General features: G+C 37.7%; 1 protein-coding gene and 1 pseudogene across 2 annotated transcripts in view; both read left to right on the top strand.

The window, feature by feature from the left end:
• The first annotated feature begins 238 nt into the window (after positions 1-238).
• On the top strand, positions 239-11,065 carry LOC145484257 (uncharacterized). Its single transcript, XM_081462898.1, has 6 exons — positions 239-347; positions 1,010-1,266; positions 6,186-6,300; positions 9,741-9,780; positions 10,245-10,371; positions 10,550-11,065. Exons 1-6 carry the CDS (start codon positions 239-241, stop codon positions 11,063-11,065), a joined length of 1,164 nt encoding a protein of 387 aa, XP_081319024.1.
• A 5,858-nt stretch (positions 11,066-16,923) lies between these two features.
• Positions 16,924-17,617, top strand: part of LOC145484288 (uncharacterized) — a 73,897-nt pseudogene continuing 73,203 nt past the window's right edge. Inside the window, exon 1 of the transcript XR_014048997.1 lies at positions 16,924-16,986. The product of XR_014048997.1 is annotated as an uncharacterized LOC145484288 (transcript). The remainder of the gene's footprint in view (positions 16,987-17,617) is intronic.

A 17,617-nucleotide genomic window follows, 5' to 3' on the forward strand; every position in this document is an offset into this window, starting at 1 on the left:
GTTATATTTTTACCAGTAAAGGGAAGGCTTAGTCAATATCGGCTTTCCAGTTGATAATTAGCTAATTTTCACCTGCTACCTGCTACAAAATGAACCAACCACTCTATTCAATATATACTGTCAATAATTGCTACCCAAACACTAGGAATATGATATTAACACTCTTTAAAACATTCAAGAACATCTGTAGTCAAACTAAAAGCGGAAACTTGCTGAAACTGTGTGAACCATCCAGAAGATGATGGCTTCTTTGAAAGAGATTTCATTTAAGCATAAATTTTCAATTATCACTTACATCATTTATATTTCACATGGAATCATTTCCTCGTTATGCTGTGGTTGCCATGGTAAGCCTGCTCTTCAAGTTTGTTATTTGTTAACTTAGTTTGAGTAATCTGTTTGAGTATTCTTTGGTCTATGCTAGCAGAGCAAGCGATGACTAGCCTGGTTTTTCATGTTCCGCGGCCAAATTGATGTCGTATGCAACACATCAAATACGCACTGGTAAAACTCTCTGCACTGTTGTCTCTTCAAGGCCAGCATTTTTTTAATGACGACAACATTCAAACGCACTGAGCAAACCTGAGCCACTGGTTTTTCGTTTGAGGGACTCTGGAATAGGCTATTTTATGAGAAAAGAAAAAATATTGTTACATTCCCCGGAGAAGACTCAGGTTTGTCTTTTTTGGCCTGTTAACCAGCGTGATGTTATTGGTCCATTGAATTAGGTTCGATTCGGTAATAATCAAAATAATTCAAATGAGGAAAAACAAAGTATGAATGTCAGCATAAATACAATTTGGAACGTAAATCACCCGGTATATTCAAACTATTTTTAAAGTGAATTGAATGAAAAATTTATAAAACAAAATGGTCAACGGAAATTCTGATATGCAGTCTCTTATCAGAAAATAATTGTACCGCGAAAAATCTTCAAAGATCATTCCTTTTTGTTTGCAATCTACTTTTGAAAACTTGTGGTAAATGTTTTTATTTGTTTCTTCTGAAGACGACGAATGTCGCAACATCATGTTCAAGGGACCAGTTGCAAACAAGGCAATAAAGAACCACGTGATCAGGAGTTCGGAGGTGCCTAGTGAAGAGAGCTGTCGCTTGATGTGCTATGTGGAGCCCAACTGTGTGTCCATCAATTTAGGACCATTGGATGGGAAGAAACACAAATGCGAGTTGAACAATGCTACAGATGAAAACCAGTTTGCATCTCTCCTTCAAAATAAACCAACTTTCACCTATCTTGGTATCGAAGTAATACGTTGGGCTCCTGTTTGCAGTCAGTGACCTTTAGAACCTGCAATAAAAATTCAGTTGTAAAATAATTATTTACAGTTAAATTCTTAATATTCCAAGATAATTTTAGGCTCCTTAAGGTCCGGTAATACGGTCAACATTTTTCTTAAACTTGTCTCGCAAAATTGTTGCATTGCAAGTTGAAACACATTGTTGCGCGTATTACCACGTTTGTGACCGACTTGTCTCGCAGCAAAATATAGTGTTGCAAGTCTAGGGTTCTACTTTCTGCAGCAAATTTTAGTTTTGATAAGTTAATAAAGATGGTGAATTTTAAGCTCGGTAATGAAATGTGAAGGTGAATTAATCAACATGACACGAGCGTGGGACAAAGAAAAATTCTGAGTCCCCGACAGGAATCGAACCCATGACCTCCCGAACACCTGGCGGGCGCTCTATCCACTGAGCTACGAGAACTCATGGAGAGCAAGGTCATTTAATTTAGTTCATATATGACAGGTGTCCTGCATACTGCTAGTATCAACGTATCGAATTCATCGTGAGTAGTGATAAGTTTGTCCCACGCTCGTTGCCAAAAGCCGTTGCCAAAATAATATACTCTACTCCTTTAAAAGAGTACTCTATTTTAACTTCTTTATATATTTTTTTTCACAATTACTGTTTGGAGTATTTTTCATCTGGCGTTTTATTGAATGACAGACATTTTGTGGAAAAAAAGTATTTCATTACATTCCTGATCCGCAGCTGAGTCAGCCCGTCATTTTGCATAAGGTAAAAATGTTATCTACACTTTTTTTGTAAAGGAAACCTAACATGCTGTAACGCTGTCGTTATTAATTATAAAAAACTACAATTTCCTCGATTGTGATTGGTTTAAAAAACTCCTATTTTCCACTAATTCACTTTCCCAGTTGTTATCGGACAGTTTGTTATCGGGCAGTTCAATAAGTCAATTACATTCAAAGTTGTAGTTTAAATCAACCAATCACATTCAGAGTTGTAGTTTAAATCAATCAAATCAAACTTTCCCTATCTTTCTAACTTGACTATTCTTCGTTTCTCGGAAATTGTAATTTTTATGATTAATTGGAAATAAGACTTCGTGTCGTCCAATTCGGTCTGTAATCGTATCTATAACAATATTCTCGATCGTCATTGGTTCTCCGCGCGCCCATTTGTCAGCTCTCAAAAGATATTTTTAATTCCGAAATTTGTTATAACTACGATTAATTAGTGATTGGACCTATAAAAGCTTTTTTTACTTTTTTTACTTTTCCACTTCTTTATTTTATCCTTGTGAGGTTCAAAAACAAAAAGAAATTGCATATTCTAAGGAGTTCAATGCGTTTTCATTAAACTCTAAACGTTTTAGATCGGGTTGAATAACCTGGCGAATTTCCGGCCCAAGCTAAGAAATTTCATTGTCTCAGACCTTCTCTTTTTGCAATATTATAGGATTCTAAGTTGTTCATATTTAATAGCATATGTTTGCAAATTAAAATCCCAGCTTCTACATAATGTGGATAGTAGATGGTTTCACAATCTATCTTAACGTTTTTATTGTTCCATGTATTGCACTCAGATATTAGAGGTTTTGTCGAAAATTCTGTTCCAAAATCTCCCACTACCGAAGGAGCTCTTTATAAAATCATCAAATATAGAGTTAATATTATATTCTTTGATATCATAATTAAACCTAAATAGGAAAATTCCGTCGAATTCTTTGATTAGATGATTAAAAAACGCCCTCCACGGAGATGAGCCTTCGGCAAAAAGTCTGCCGAGCCAAGCTAATCTCTAATCTAAAGTTAGTGGTATGCCGAGTGGTAGCAATATCCCAACAGGTGGAGATATCAAATTTATCCAAACACGTAATGATATCATTTTTGATAACATTTCTTCCCTTTTTGACTGCACTTAAATTTGTTGGTGTGTGATCGAAACATATTCGGATCTTCTTCGGAAGTCTTCGGTAATCTTCGGTTATTTTCGAAAAAGTTCGAAAATGTTCGGATTCGTTAGTCTGGCCTTCGGACAAAGTTTGGAGAATCTTCGGAAATCTTTGGAAAGTGTTCGAAAATCTTCGGAAAATCGCCAAAAACGTCCTTATATATTGTGAGAATTCTATATAACAAAAAACCGCTACGCTAACTCATGAAATATTTTTCAACACGAGAAGAGAAAATTTTTTATCTCCGCGCGACCATGTAATATTCTCTATTTATTTCCAGCTTATTTGGGGATTTCACTATTGTCGCTGTGTGGTATTCTACAGTGGTATTAGGGAAAAGCTTACGGCTTCTTGACTAGACGACACAGTGCCTAGCATATTGCCTGGAAATAGCACAACGACAACATGTCGAAACATGACATGAGTAAAGTAAACTTCTAACCTTCATACACCTTTTTTTGACATTTTAACACCGGATAGTCAACTCATAAACCTGTATCCTACGCGTAAGCGGTAAATAAGACTAGAACTTAGAAATTGGCGATCCATCAGTTTTGAATGGAATTACTGTGTTTTTCAGAACTTTTTAAAGTTAGTCCACATTAAAATTTATAACCAACAAACCTCTTTGTGGAATTCTGTTAAAACGGATGCAGCTGTTCTGAGGAAAACTTGTTCTACAATTAAAAAACATAGAATCGACTTAGATGGGCGCACCAGGCGATGCTAAAAGTGTTTATTAGTGGTAAAGATTAAATTAAGCGCTAATTGACCCACGGTTAGTGTTTCAGCGCGATAACAAACAAAGATTACGTGCGGCCACGTTTTTTTCTTCCCTCACACTGAAACAACGTTTCTCTCGATAAAGCAACGGAAGAACGAAAGACTACCGGGTACCAAAAATACCTAGAGGACAACTTTTGTCCAAACAATTTATACAAATAAAGAAACCTAAGATCAAGAAATTTCTTTCGAGATGTTATCCTATTAAGCAGGTTACCATGGTTACGGGGAAATGAGAGATCTAGAACATTTGTAACTTTAAAACTTGCCAAAATTTGTCAAGTAAAAGTATGTAATAATCCGTAGATTTCCTGAGTAACATACATGTAATTTTCATGGCTGCTGCATACGAAAAAGAAGACAAGTGAAATTACGAAATAATTTCACGCGCTTTTTGACAAAATTCTAAATTATTTGAATTTTGACAAAACGCAAGTGAAAGTATTTCTTAATTTTACGAGTATACTACTTAACAACATTTTAATATCGTGGGTTATAAATTTCACTTACGATCGTGGGTTTTGACTTTTTCATTGTATCGGGAAATTTTGCATCAAACGTTGCCATGGCAATTATATTTGCAATTTCACATGTAAAATTTTAAATTAAAGATAAATTTTATGTCACCCGTAAAATTAGAATAATTTTTCGGTAGTTTTAGCATTTCAACCTGGAGAGAAAAAAGTTAGCCATTAGCCGTCCGCTATGGTAAACTTTCCAAATTGCCATCTTAAAACTATTAATTAGTTGACTTTCACCTGTCACTCGCCAAAACATAACCGCTGAGTTATGTATATAACAATTGCTTTGTTTAATTTTGCCAACACAAGGTGATGAATCATTAAAAACTTTCATTAACATTATTCTTTGAAACAAGATCATCTGCGGAAGACTCTTCAGCCGCTATCAAAAAGATGATGTCTTCTTTAACGACAATTCACTTCAAGCAGAAAAATGCAATCATGGTCTACATCCTTTATATTTCGCTTGGGATCATTTTCTCGTTATGTTGTGCTTACTCTGGTAAGTCCTCACGTTGTCTGGTACTTATATTCTCAGATCGATTTTAGACTTCCTTTCGGCCATCTTCACTGGTCCATGCACCCAAAGTAGAAGGCTGCAGACCTTTCATATCCATGAAGAATTGATTTCGTACGCAATGCATTTAATATGCTCTAGGAAATATTTAATACTGGATTATCGCCTGCGTGCTCTGGCATCTCAGATGATAGTGACCGACAAGTGCACCGTGTGTTGTGCACGTCAGGGACTATGGAGAATGCCGTTATTCTAAAAAAATATATATATTGCCACTTTCCGCGAGGACAGGTTTACTTTGGCGATTAACCAGCTTGATGTTATGTGTCCATTGAATTAGGTGCAACTAATCGATAGTCTATAATTCAACGTCCGAAACTATAGTTTTAATGTTGACATAAACACAATCTGGGAAGAACACCGTGCAGCATGTAAAGCCCTTGAAATCCAAACAATTTTGGGGGAGAAACTAAAGTAAAAATTGGAGATTAAAATTATCAACAGAAATTCTAATATGCATTTCTCTACCAGAAAAAAAAAATGTATTCAGAGAAGCATCCACGTAAACTATACCTTTCTGCATTTTTAATATGAAGTTTTAATTTGTGTATTTCAAAGACGACGAAGGTCGCATAATTGTGTTCAAGGAACCAGTCGCAAACAAGGCAATGAAGAACCACGTGATCAGGAGTGCGGAGGTGCCCAGTGAAGGGAGCTGTCGCTTGATGTGCTATATGGAGCCCAATTGTGTGTCCATCAATTTAGGACCATTGGAAGACGGAAAACACAAATGCGAGTTGAACAACGCTACAAATGAAAACCAGTTTGCAAATTCTCTTGTAAATAAACCGGCGTTTAACTATCTTGCTATCGAGGTAATGTAATACAAAAGGCTCCTAATTACTTGCAGTCAATAAAAAAAGCCAGCAGTGGAAAATTTTAAAATAAGTGTTTTCCAGTTAAAATCCTTGTTCTTAGTTGTTCTTTGAACTCCTTCCAATTTGCTATTTGCTGCTGTCTTCGGTAGACGTTTAATGTGTATTTAAATTTTTTTACAACCTGCTTCAACCACCAGAATCCTCTCATGTACTTTGAAATTCAGTCTAATAGAAGATACCTCGAGTTGACTTTTTTCTCTTAACAGAATCCCTGTAGTAGCAGCCCATGTTTGAACAATGGAACCTGTCAAGCTGGATTTACCAGTAAAGGTTTTCGTTGTATCTGTCTTCCTGGATTCACAGGAACAAAGTGTCATAAAGGTAAATTTAAATAATTAAGTAAATAATAAAGTGTGACCTTTGCGATGCAGGTTATGTCGGCTATACTTGACTCGACAGCTACACCAACGAATTGAGGAATACAACAGATGGGCAGTTGGACACCACCTTAAAAAGCAGCATGATAAAACGCCGGATGACATTGCATGGCTAGAAATCTCGGACACGCACGCTCAGTTGAAAAGGCTAGATGAAGCAAAAGCGAGTCACGTAATTTCTCACGTCATGACTTAAATATTTCACTGAGAAAACAGATTTAACATCCCGCATACCTCGTTACTCCGGTGCAAAGTTCCAAATGTTCACTGACTGTCTTTTGGTATAACCCGAGACCAAAAATACTGTTGGGAAATTGTCGGCTTCCATGTTTTAATCGTTGTGTTTTTTAAGTATAATAATACAGATGATGATATTTAGTAATAGTATGGCCGCAGTGCGCGAGCAACATCACCAGCTCTCACTAGATGTCCTTTCGCCTAAAACTTTTAGAGTGTAACAACTTTGTTCACTTCGATTTTTAAACCGTGGAGGCCAAACTTTAAGACGTAGTGATTAACTTTTCTCAGGGCTTTGTATCCATTACGTTTTTAGAACTTGTTTCTCTGTAATTTTCGTGTTTTCTGGTCGACGAAATATGATATTCCTGATAAACCGTGCAGCGAAATCCACCAGCAAAGTATATTTCCTTGGTTAGCCACGTTGTTTTACCCTGGGTTGCCTAGCTTTCTAGCTTCCAGTCTCTTTTTATACCTGTTCGCGCCCCAAAAATTAAATAAATGGGAGATCTGAGACCAAGCTCTCCCGATGGCGCAGAAACGCGGAACTGAACTGTGTCAGAACTGAACACAAACAACCAGAAATTTATCTCTTTTGGCAGTTTTGCAAATACTCAAATAAATTTCTTTTTCTTTTTTTTTTTTTATTTAAATGAAGCACTTTATTAATACACCTAAAACACACGTACATTACACTTACATGCACTGTTGAAGTTTTACAATGTTCAATAACTTTTCTCATACATAAAAGAAAAAGAAAACGTGACAGCTAAATAACTACACAGAACAAGAAAAGAAAAAAAAAATATACAAATACAAAAAAAACAAAAAAACAAAAAAAACGGGGGGTCTATGCATTAGCTTTTATGTATTACAATTTTTTAACACTACATTATTGATATTAATTGAGAGCATTTTTGGATTTACTACGTTAACCTTGTATTGTAATAACTCTGTTAATTAATCAACTTAATACCCCATAAGTGGTGTTTTTTAGATAAGCGATTTTACGTTTAAGCACATTTTTCTAGTTTCCGTTGAACAATCAGTTTATTTACAAGTTCATCCAGAGACAATTCTTTCTAAAGATATTTAGAAGCATAGATATATTGTTTGACCAGGATGATGAGCAAATCTAGCTTGCGTTTTAAAGGGTCTGACAGCACATCAGTCACGTGACATGTGTCATGAAAAGCAATTTGTTCTTTTGAAAGTATTATCTCAGTACTATGAGAATGATTGAACCATGATATAATTTGTGAATAAAGTTTTACAGACTCCTTGCAATCAATGAACGTATGTTCTATTGAATCCGCGTTAAAGCAATATATACATTTATTGTCCTCGGCTAAATGATATAGTTTAAGTTCTTTCTTCGTTACAATTGTTCTATGTAAGAAACGAAAACAAAATTGGCGAAGTTTATTGTCCTTAGTGAGGCGATATATATCTTGAAAGCATCCAATCCAGTCACCACGTTTTTCAGGAAATTTACTCTGCCACTTTTTTACACCACTCGGGACAATAGGGGTATGATTATTAAACAATTGGTACTAATTTTTGCAGCGTGCTTCAGCCAGATTAATTAGAGTTTGATTTGAAAGAATGGATGGGGAGGTCGAAGAAAGATCAGCTGCAGGTATAAAAGTTTGCGTTGCTCTCCTTTTCAACTCAGATGGAATGGCTGAAATTAGCTGAAAGTAATGCATATAATTTGTGGTGATGTTAAACTTGTTGCTGAACTCTTCATATGACAGAAACTTTCCCTTAGAATTTCTTTTAAAGAAACGCCCCACAAAACTTTAAACGGCGAAAAACCCGATCGATCTCTTCCCACGAGTACTGACGCCATGTTGTTCAGATGTCAGGCTTAATTGCGTGTTTCTTGCCAGCCAATGCGTGCACTTCTGTGAGTGGCAGGTCAAGTGTTAGCAGCTCCGACTGATGTCCAAGATTTCTTTCCATGAGCATAGTTAATTCAAAATCTTAAGGAAGTGTCAAAACAAATTTGACTGTGTTATTTTCGAAATGTTTATTTTTTTTTATTTTTTTTTTTTTTTATAGAACTAAAAGCAACACTGAACAAATAATGTGATTCAATTCACCCTAAATTATTGGTTAAATCAGTTCTTTAAGGTTATTAGTATTATTTTATTGTCTTTATCTTTTAGGTCCCCTTTTCAATTTGGTATATATTTTTATCACTTATCTTACATAATAAATTAAGACGAAATCCCACAGAAAATCGAGCAATTTCAATTCTTAGTGGACAAAAATCTGGTACCAGAATAATTTTATGTATTTTACAGTCCTTTTTACATTTTCGTAAAGCTAAAGATATAAATAGTTGCCTGAAATAACACCGAAAACAATTTCCCTTGGGAATTAACGAGAGAAAACAAATTTCAAATTTCAGAGAAATTGTGCAAACACATGTAAAATTTCATCATCAGTTTCATTTCACCAGTACTTTCAAGTGATTCATGCGAAGTTCATGCAACATTTGTTTTCGACGCTTGGTGCTGCTAGAAATGATTTTTTTTTTTTTTTTTTTTTTTTTTGACAAGTTATTTAAAACAGTCGTAGTGAAGTTTGCAATACGATGTAAATAATCTTGGTACAAAGTTCTTGTCCACTTGTTACTCGAACTTCTGGTGAATTCCGTCTCAATGACTTAACAGTATACCATAGATAAATTAATTACTCCAGTTAAAACACTGGGGAAGATCTTATGAGTTTTCAGTATTCCGAAACATACTGTTCTTTCCCATCCAGTTATGTTCGTGATGTTAACACCAATTGCACAAACTCCAACTGTAGTGTCTGCCGGGCTGCCTGTGGCTGCCTGTAACAAGTATTATGGGATAGGTCTTGTCGTTATGAAACACGTGTGTGTGAAAACGGAAAAACAAGGTTATACTGTCTTCAATGCGGCTTGAATGCGAACAAAAGAGTATTACACCAACTCCTTCTCATCTTACTAATTTGCTTGAAACGTTAAAATGATGCAGTGGTGATTATACGTGTATCCTCGAAACCCATGGTCAGTTAGATGGGGAGAGAAGAAGTAAAACCGGAAAACATGCCTGTTTCTAGATTAAATTACTTTTCATTCAGTTGTTTTGTTTTCTAATTCTTCCACTGTAGGTCCCGCAAAATCATGCAAGGAGCTCTATGAACTACACAAGTAAGTCATTGAACGTTTCAGGAAAAGTGTTCAAAGCACGCACGGAGGCCGCACCCACACCATGGGAGGAGACTCACAACCGGACTGCGAAAACGGCTGGAAATGGAGTCCACTCCAGACAAAATTCAGTTTCAGTTTTTTTTTATTATTGCACACTATTTACAGAAAAACAACTTAACATAAGATGGTTTACAACTTGGATAATGAGGAATGGGACTCAAACAGATAAACTACATAGTTACTTATTTAATAAGTAGAATACATTTTATTGCTTTTCAAAAACGTCCCAAGCTGATACAAAGGGGCACATCCGCGGTTCTTAGAGCCAATAGTATTTGAGTAATTATTTTATTTTTTGTGACCTTTACAATGTAAAAATCAAAAGCGCAAATTACTTAAGCCTAGTCACAGAAGATTGTGGATTTAAAGGAAGCCTGTTGAAAGATATTTTTCCTATTTGACAGCTCGAGGGTGAGTCAGTTGGTTACGCTCCATGTTGACTCAAAACCAATTTCTGTTCTCTGTCACTTGGGAGATTTTGGATGTGGAGATGGAGGATGGACACCGGTCATGAAGATTGACGGCAGCAAGGTATATTATAACTGTAAGCCAAGGCTTTCAAAACTCAATTCACAATATTCAGTTGTTTCGTCGACCCCTTTTAAGCCATGCATCACATGTGAAAACTGTTTAAGTTAACTCTAGTTTGGTAAATTCCACTCAATAGAAACAGGTTTTGGGAAGCTTATTTTCTTCCATTCCTCCTCAGAGCACATTTCATTATGACTCAGAGTGCTGGAGTGACAAAACTGAATACAACCTTCCTGGAGGGGAGACTGGGTTTGATTCAAAAGAGACCAAGTTACTGACCTACTGGAACACATCCTTTTCCAAGATCTGTCTTGGTATGAAGGTCGGCAATCAGATCAACTTCATCGTCATCAACAAGCAGGCTAACTCTCTCCACTCGCTGATCGCTGACGGGCAATACCGCAACACCTCAATGGGTCGTAACACGTGGAAGAAGTTGATTGGTTCACAGGCATCCTTACAGCTCAACTGTAACAAGGAAGGCTTCAATGCTGTGTGTACTCCTCGCTTTTCAAAAGCAAGAATCGGCATGCTTGGAAATAATGAAAAAGACTGCCATACTTGTGATTCCAGAATTGGTTTTGGAACAGGAGGAATACCTAATGATTCCAACACGTGTGGAAACAAGGCATGGTTCAAAACAGATAATGGAAACAAAAACATTAAAGGCATGGGTTATATCTTGGTATATTGACATGCAAAATAATAAAGTTTCAAGAAACGGTCTAATTCACTGTCACTCTACAACACAATAATAATCCTTTAACATCGTCAGAGTTTTCATCCCATATAATTAAAACCCAATGGTATCAAAAACTTTCAGCAGTTTTTAAATCCTACTATTTTTAGTTTTAATTATCCCTCCCCAAACTTGTTTTCTTAGAGTCTTTTGAGGCCGTGGTGGGGATTTTCAGGCCTTCGAACACGTTGTAACTTTCAGAGCACTAACACTATGACAATAAAACATAAATTATTATATAAAGGATTTATTGCACTTCCATAAGTGTTTCACATAAAATTATGATGTCACAAATCGTTCAGATGCATGTTAAATCCATCATCTTCGAACTCATGATTAAACAAACCTACAAAACTGACTCTAAAACAGTCATACCAATAAAGAATGGTAAGAATATCTGAAAAAAGTAAACTTTTACTCATAATCCTTTCCCCTACCCATACCCCTACCCCTACCTAACAGCTGTCCAATGCAAGCAGCTTAAACTTGACAGATCTGATGACACCCCTGCTTCCAATATGTTACGTTCCCACCCACGAGAAAAAGAGCTAAAATTTTGGCAGACTGCTATGAAGCAGGAACAGTATTACAGGCAGCCATTTTAGAATAGAGAGATAACAATGATCTTCTCTTGCAATGATGGAATCAGCGTTTTGCTTGCGTGTTTAAGTAGTTTTGATGCGAAATGACCACAGGCCTTAGCAGACTTCAGCTGTTTCAGACTGTCAGTAATACCCGCGTGAGGCATTACACGGGTGACGTGGGTACAACGGTGCTCTTGGCTGCAGGCAGGAGGTCACTTGACAACTCTTCCCCTACAGTGGAGAAATGTAAATGGAGACCTTGCGCTATCCCATGATCAGAAGTTTCTAATTTCACATCTGGTCTCCTGATTCACAGTATTGGTTGGTTGTGATGCTTGACTATAAGCAGCGGCCTTAACTATCATCCAGTATGACTTGCAATCTTTTATCTCACCAAAAAAAAAATCTATGTAGTATACTCTCTTAGCAAACCGGATTTCATGGATGACCTTGTTCCTTAGCCTGTGATAATTAGACCAAAGACCATGGTTGGTTGTTTGTTTGGCTTTTAGGACAATTTTGTATCTCAGACTTATCAGATGTCGTATTCCTGGCGTGACCCAAGATAAATAACGACTGACGTGTAACATCTTCCAGGCTTGCAGAGGCAAAGATGACAAAGCAGTCTTATTGAAGCATTTTAAAGAGTCGTATTTCACATGAAGTCTGATGCCGTAGCGACAAAATCTATAGAAGAGATTATCAGAGGTTTGGAGGGCAATTATAACATTAAATGTGCGATTGGCCATGGTCTCCTAAGGGTACTGTTATATCATAGATTCTTGTTACGTCATAGGACTTCTTGAGTTTGTAATGCGCATGTGTTTGGCTCGACACGTGGATGAAAGGAGTGTTGTTTTGCGTGTGTTGCTTATTTTCATTCGTTTATTCGAACGGTTCCGTTTCCCTGGTTATAATATTTGGTGACGAGGATGGGATAGATGTTACTTTGTTTACTTCCTGGATTACTTGTATAACGCATGATTCCTTCTAACATTGTTAACATCGCCGTTTCGTGTTTTCACGCTTGTGGTTATCTCCGCCTACCCTGGGTTCCACAGGTTTTTTCTCGCACGCGGCAGATGGAAATACTTTGCTGATCACGAGACATGAACGACGCCGGAAACCTCGCAAGAAAAACCTCTGGCACCCAGGGTAGTCGCCGCCGTGGCTTCGCCGCTAATTAGGTGCCATTGGAAAATTTGATCCTACGACCGAGAAAGTTACAGTTTATTCGCAGCGACTTGATCAGTTCTTTGTTGCAAACAACATTAGAAGTTATCCAACCAGTGCATCGGAAGCAGTTATCGGTGCAGCAGAAAAGAATGAGGTGGCCGTAACAATTTCTGTGATCGACAAGAAGACTTGCAGCGTTCTTCGTGACTTGTGCAGTACGGTGATTCCGAAAAACAAAAAAATTCGAGCAGCTATGTGAGTTACTACAGCAGCATTTTAAACCTAAACGATTAATAGTCGCAGAATCCTGATGTTGAAGCCGACTAGCGGCCGAACTTGATAAACTGAAATTGATCTAGGTCTGTTATAAGTTGACACTCGTCTAGGGTCGAACTGTGCACAGCTGGTCGGACTGTGTTGAATCACGTGACTCAGTCGCACATGGCTTGTCTTTGAAAGAGTTTCGTGTCGGGCGGATTGCTTTCACAGTGCTGTTTTTTGCTACAGTTTTGTACTTTTCCTGTCGAAACCGCACAGAACATGTAAGTGTAGGTTTCACACTTTCCATTTGTCCGAATGTGTTGTTAATTTAGGTTTTTTCTTGTTCAGTTTTTTACCGTAGGCGTAGATCAAGTTGACAAGCCGTGGAGATGTCTGTACGTCGAGCATCGCGATTAAAGCCTTGCATTTTTACGACTACATGTTAAAAAAATTCTGTAAATTGTCCCGAATACCTATAGATTCCATCGTTGCTTTCAAGAAGAAAACGAAACCGTCTCTGTTTACAACGCCCGTTCGAGATATCTGGCGTTGACTTGCAATTTTTTTTTTTCGTCTGCGCCATTCGAAATCCAGCGACCCTTAAAAGCTCCTAAGTAAAGATCGCACATTTCAACAAGCATTAGAGGTGACTATAGCGGATGAAATCGCGGCGAAGGAGAGCTTACAAGTTCAGCAGCTACTGGCCCAATCTGTAAAATCTATTTCCAAGAATTCTTCTGTTTCGTCCTGCTCATCTGTCGATTCCGAAGCTAGGCCTACACGTTGTACCGCCATATTGGCTTATTCTTGGGTTTCACCCACGTGACCAATAGCTTAGCAACGGTTACTATCCGCCATCTTGGTGTCCCTCAAGCGTAAACAAACCGTATCCAAAGGAGAGTTCATGTGAGAAGGAAGAGATGGTTTATTATTATTATTAATTATTATTATAAACATATACAGGCAAAAACTAACGATAGACAAATCCGACGTTGCGGCGACATCTTGGCGCCATTGTCAAGGGAAACTAATTAAATATGCGATTTCAAGAGTAACTAAGAGTTCAGAGTTTCTAATTTGCATAAGTTAGACAAAGACTTTAGCGCGAACTCAATTAATCGCATATTTAATTAGTTTCCCTTGACAATGTCGCCGAAACGTCGGATTTGTCTATCGTTAGTTTTTGCCTGTATATGTTTATCTAAATCATTGTTGATTAGAATTATTATTATTATGCATTTTTCTAGCTGTTCGAGCAAAAGTGGACACCATAAAGGCTTAGGGTTTTTTCGTATACCTAAGATTATTACAAATCAAGGGGAAGAACAGGAGAAACTCACTACTAGGAGGAGAAACGAGTGGATTTCTCCGGTGAGTCACGACGACGCTACAAACAAGAGAGTGTTAGAGAGTGAACGAGTTTGTTGCAAACGCTTCGCTCTGAAACTACCGGAACAGAGCGACTTTGGTCGATAAACTGGTCAGCAAAAGGATCAATTAAAGTTAAAGCTACTGCTTTAATTTTGCACTGGTTGAGTTTGGCATAAAGCTGAACCATTTCCTCTTTTGAAGGCACCGATGCATGCGCTGCATGAGCTGAGGCGCCGGCCAGAACTAGGAGCTGCTACATGGTTCGAGACTTGCGGCTGTTCTAGATCCTCAATTTTCTGGTTGAGCTTTTCTTTGAGCTTGTTAGCCGATGAAAAATCGATGTTCTTAGCCCTCACATCCGGCACTTCATGACTCAGCCAGCATGACTCTGCCAGTCCAGCTTTGCATCCCTAAAGGGGCTGAGAAAAATAGTCCCATCCCATAGTCCCAGACAAAATAGTCCCATCGTTTTCGGAAATGACCCAAATGTTCACTAAAGGATCATTCATACGCTGTGAATGCCGAACACATGCTGTCACGACATACTTACCGGCTATTACTTTGCCTACAACTGAGGATACAAACTGTACGAATCCCGACACCATTTGATTAAACGCCTCCAGACTCTTGAACTGCTTGTTGGTGTAGAAGCCGGTCTCAAGAACGAGGCAACTCAGCAAGTCCGAGAATTTCACAGGAGGCAAGCATTCTGCTCGGCTGTTATGCTTGCTGGGTCAACCCCGATGACCGAGACCTTTTGCGGATATCTTTCCTTTACTCGACTCTCTAAGCTTTTGGCATACTCAGAGAGCACTGGGATACCTTTAGATGAATGCCCTGTACTTTTATCGTTTTTTTCTTTCTAGATATTCATGTAGTTGGCGAAATAATAGAGCGATAATGGAGAAGCTTCACTGTAGAAATGGACTATTATTAGCATAAATTTGAAATCCGAGGGACACCAACATGGAGGATACTGATTTAAGCAAAGCTTGTGACGTCACGTGAAACCCAAGAACTGTTCGATAAGAGACTGGACACGATTTTGCTACGTCATCGGACTCCAAAATATCCGGATTCACCCTCCACACGTTATCGGATTCTTTGCGGATTTTTTTTTTTTTTTTTTTTTTCATCTCTGGAGATGGAATACCAAAATATCTGGATTCGCTGCCGAATTCGCCGGATGCGTGTGGACGGAAGCTGTATCCGGAAAGAAAAAGTTGCGGATTAGAAAATATCCGGACAAGTGTGGACGGGGCCTCGGATTTATGAAATGGGTATCCGTCGTTAGTATTGCAATAAAATTGATATGTTTTTCAGAATTCTTTTCAAGTTATCCCACTTATTATTCTACCGCTCAGATTCAAACCCCTGTGGAATTCGGTTGAAACAGATGTAGCTGTTTTGAGGAAAACGTGTCCTACAAACAGCGTAAAAGCCATTTAGCGTGTACCAGACTCAATTTACCGCTTAGTGTTTCGGCGCGATACGAAGAACAAATAAAGAATACGTGCAGCCATGTTTTTTCCTCCCCTTACACTGAATAATGTTAACCTCGTTAAAACAACGAAGGACAACCCGAGTACCCAAAATACCTAGAAGACAACTTTTGTGGAAACATTTCATGCAAACAATTAAAGAGAGCGAAGATCGAGGAGAAATTTCTTTCTAGATGTTGTTGATTGTCGCAATACTTGAGAGTGTTGAGACAGCCATCTGAATGTACAGGTTACCATGGTTACGGGAAATTGAGGATTCCTGAGTGGCATAATTTTACGGCTGGTGACGAGTGAAATGACTGTGAGTGACGCGCGTGTATCAAAATTCTTATAATTTCTCTCACCTAAAGGCGAGGGAATTTTGACAAAGCCCTAGTGAAATTATTTCTTAATTTTTACGAGCATACTACTTAATAATTTTTTTTAATATCATGGGTGATAAATTACACTTACGATTGCGGGTTTTTGAATGTTTATTGTATCGAGAAATTTCGCAACAAACGTTGCCATGGAAATTATATTTTGTAATTTCACATGTAAAATTTTAAATTAAGGATTAATTCTATGTCACCAGCCATATTAAAATAATATGGTCTGTATTTTTGGTATTTCACCCTGCAGAGAAAAAAGTTAACCATGAAACGTCCGTCGAGGTCAACTTTCCAAATTGCCGTTTTTTTTAGAGCTATCAATTAGTTGATTTTCACCTGTCGCTCGTCAAAGACTACAGCGCAGTTATTTATATACCAATTGCTTTGCTCAATTCAGTCAATACAAGGTATTGAACCATTAAAAGCTTTCATTAACATTCTTTGAAACAAGATCATCTGCGGAATAAAGCAGAAATTAGCTGAGACTCTCAAGCTGCAGAAGATGATGTCTTCTTCCGCGAAAATTCACTTCAAGCCTAAATCTGCAGTCACCGTCTACATCCTTTACATTTCACTTGCGATCATTTTCTCGTTATGTTGTGCTTGCTCTGGTAAGTCCTTACCTTGTCTGTTAGTTATTGTCTTGACTGAGTCTTTCATGATCTTGACGACCCGAATTTCGGTCACCTTCACTGGTCCATGCAACTAAAGTAGAAGGCTGCAGGCCTTTCATATCCCTGAAGAAATGATTTCGTATGCAATGCATTAAATGTGTGCTCTGGTAAATGTTTGATTCTGCATTGCCCTCTGCATGCTCCCATATCTCAGATGATAGTGACCGATAAGGACGCCGAGTGTTGTGCACGTCAGGGACTATGAGGTATGCCGTTATTCTGAAAAAATATATATATATAGCCACATTACGTGAAGACAGGTTTACTTTGAATATTAACCTATTCGATGTTATGTGTCCATTGAGTTATGTGGGACTAATAGATAGTCAATAATTCAACGACGAAAACTACAGTTTTAATGCTGGCATAAACACAACACGGGAAGAACACCGTGCAGCTTGTAAAGGCCCTGAAATCCAAACAATTTTGGGGGAGAAACGAAAGTAAAAATTGGCGAATAAAATTATAAACAGAAATTCTGATATGCAGTACTCTATCAAAAAAAAAATGTACTTAGAGAAGAGAAATCCACATAGACTATACTTTTTTGCATTTGTTTTTTTTAATT

The sequence above is a fragment of the Orbicella franksi genome, chromosome 4 (genome assembly GCF_964199315.1).
Source record: "Orbicella franksi chromosome 4, jaOrbFran1.1, whole genome shotgun sequence".
In the NCBI taxonomy this organism is placed as follows: domain Eukaryota; kingdom Metazoa; phylum Cnidaria; class Anthozoa; order Scleractinia; family Merulinidae; genus Orbicella; species Orbicella franksi.

Coding starts and splice junctions, on each gene's coding strand:
- LOC145484257 (XM_081462898.1), top strand. CDS start 239: ATGATGGCTTCTTTGAAAGAGATTTCATTTAAGCATAAATTTTCAATT. Junction 1,267..6,185: donor TCACCTATCTTGGTATCGAA/GTAATACGTTGG, acceptor TTCTCTTAACAG/AATCCCTGTAGTAGCAGCCC. Junction 6,301..9,740: donor AGGAACAAAGTGTCATAAAG/GTAAATTTAAAT, acceptor CTTCCACTGTAG/GTCCCGCAAAATCATGCAAG.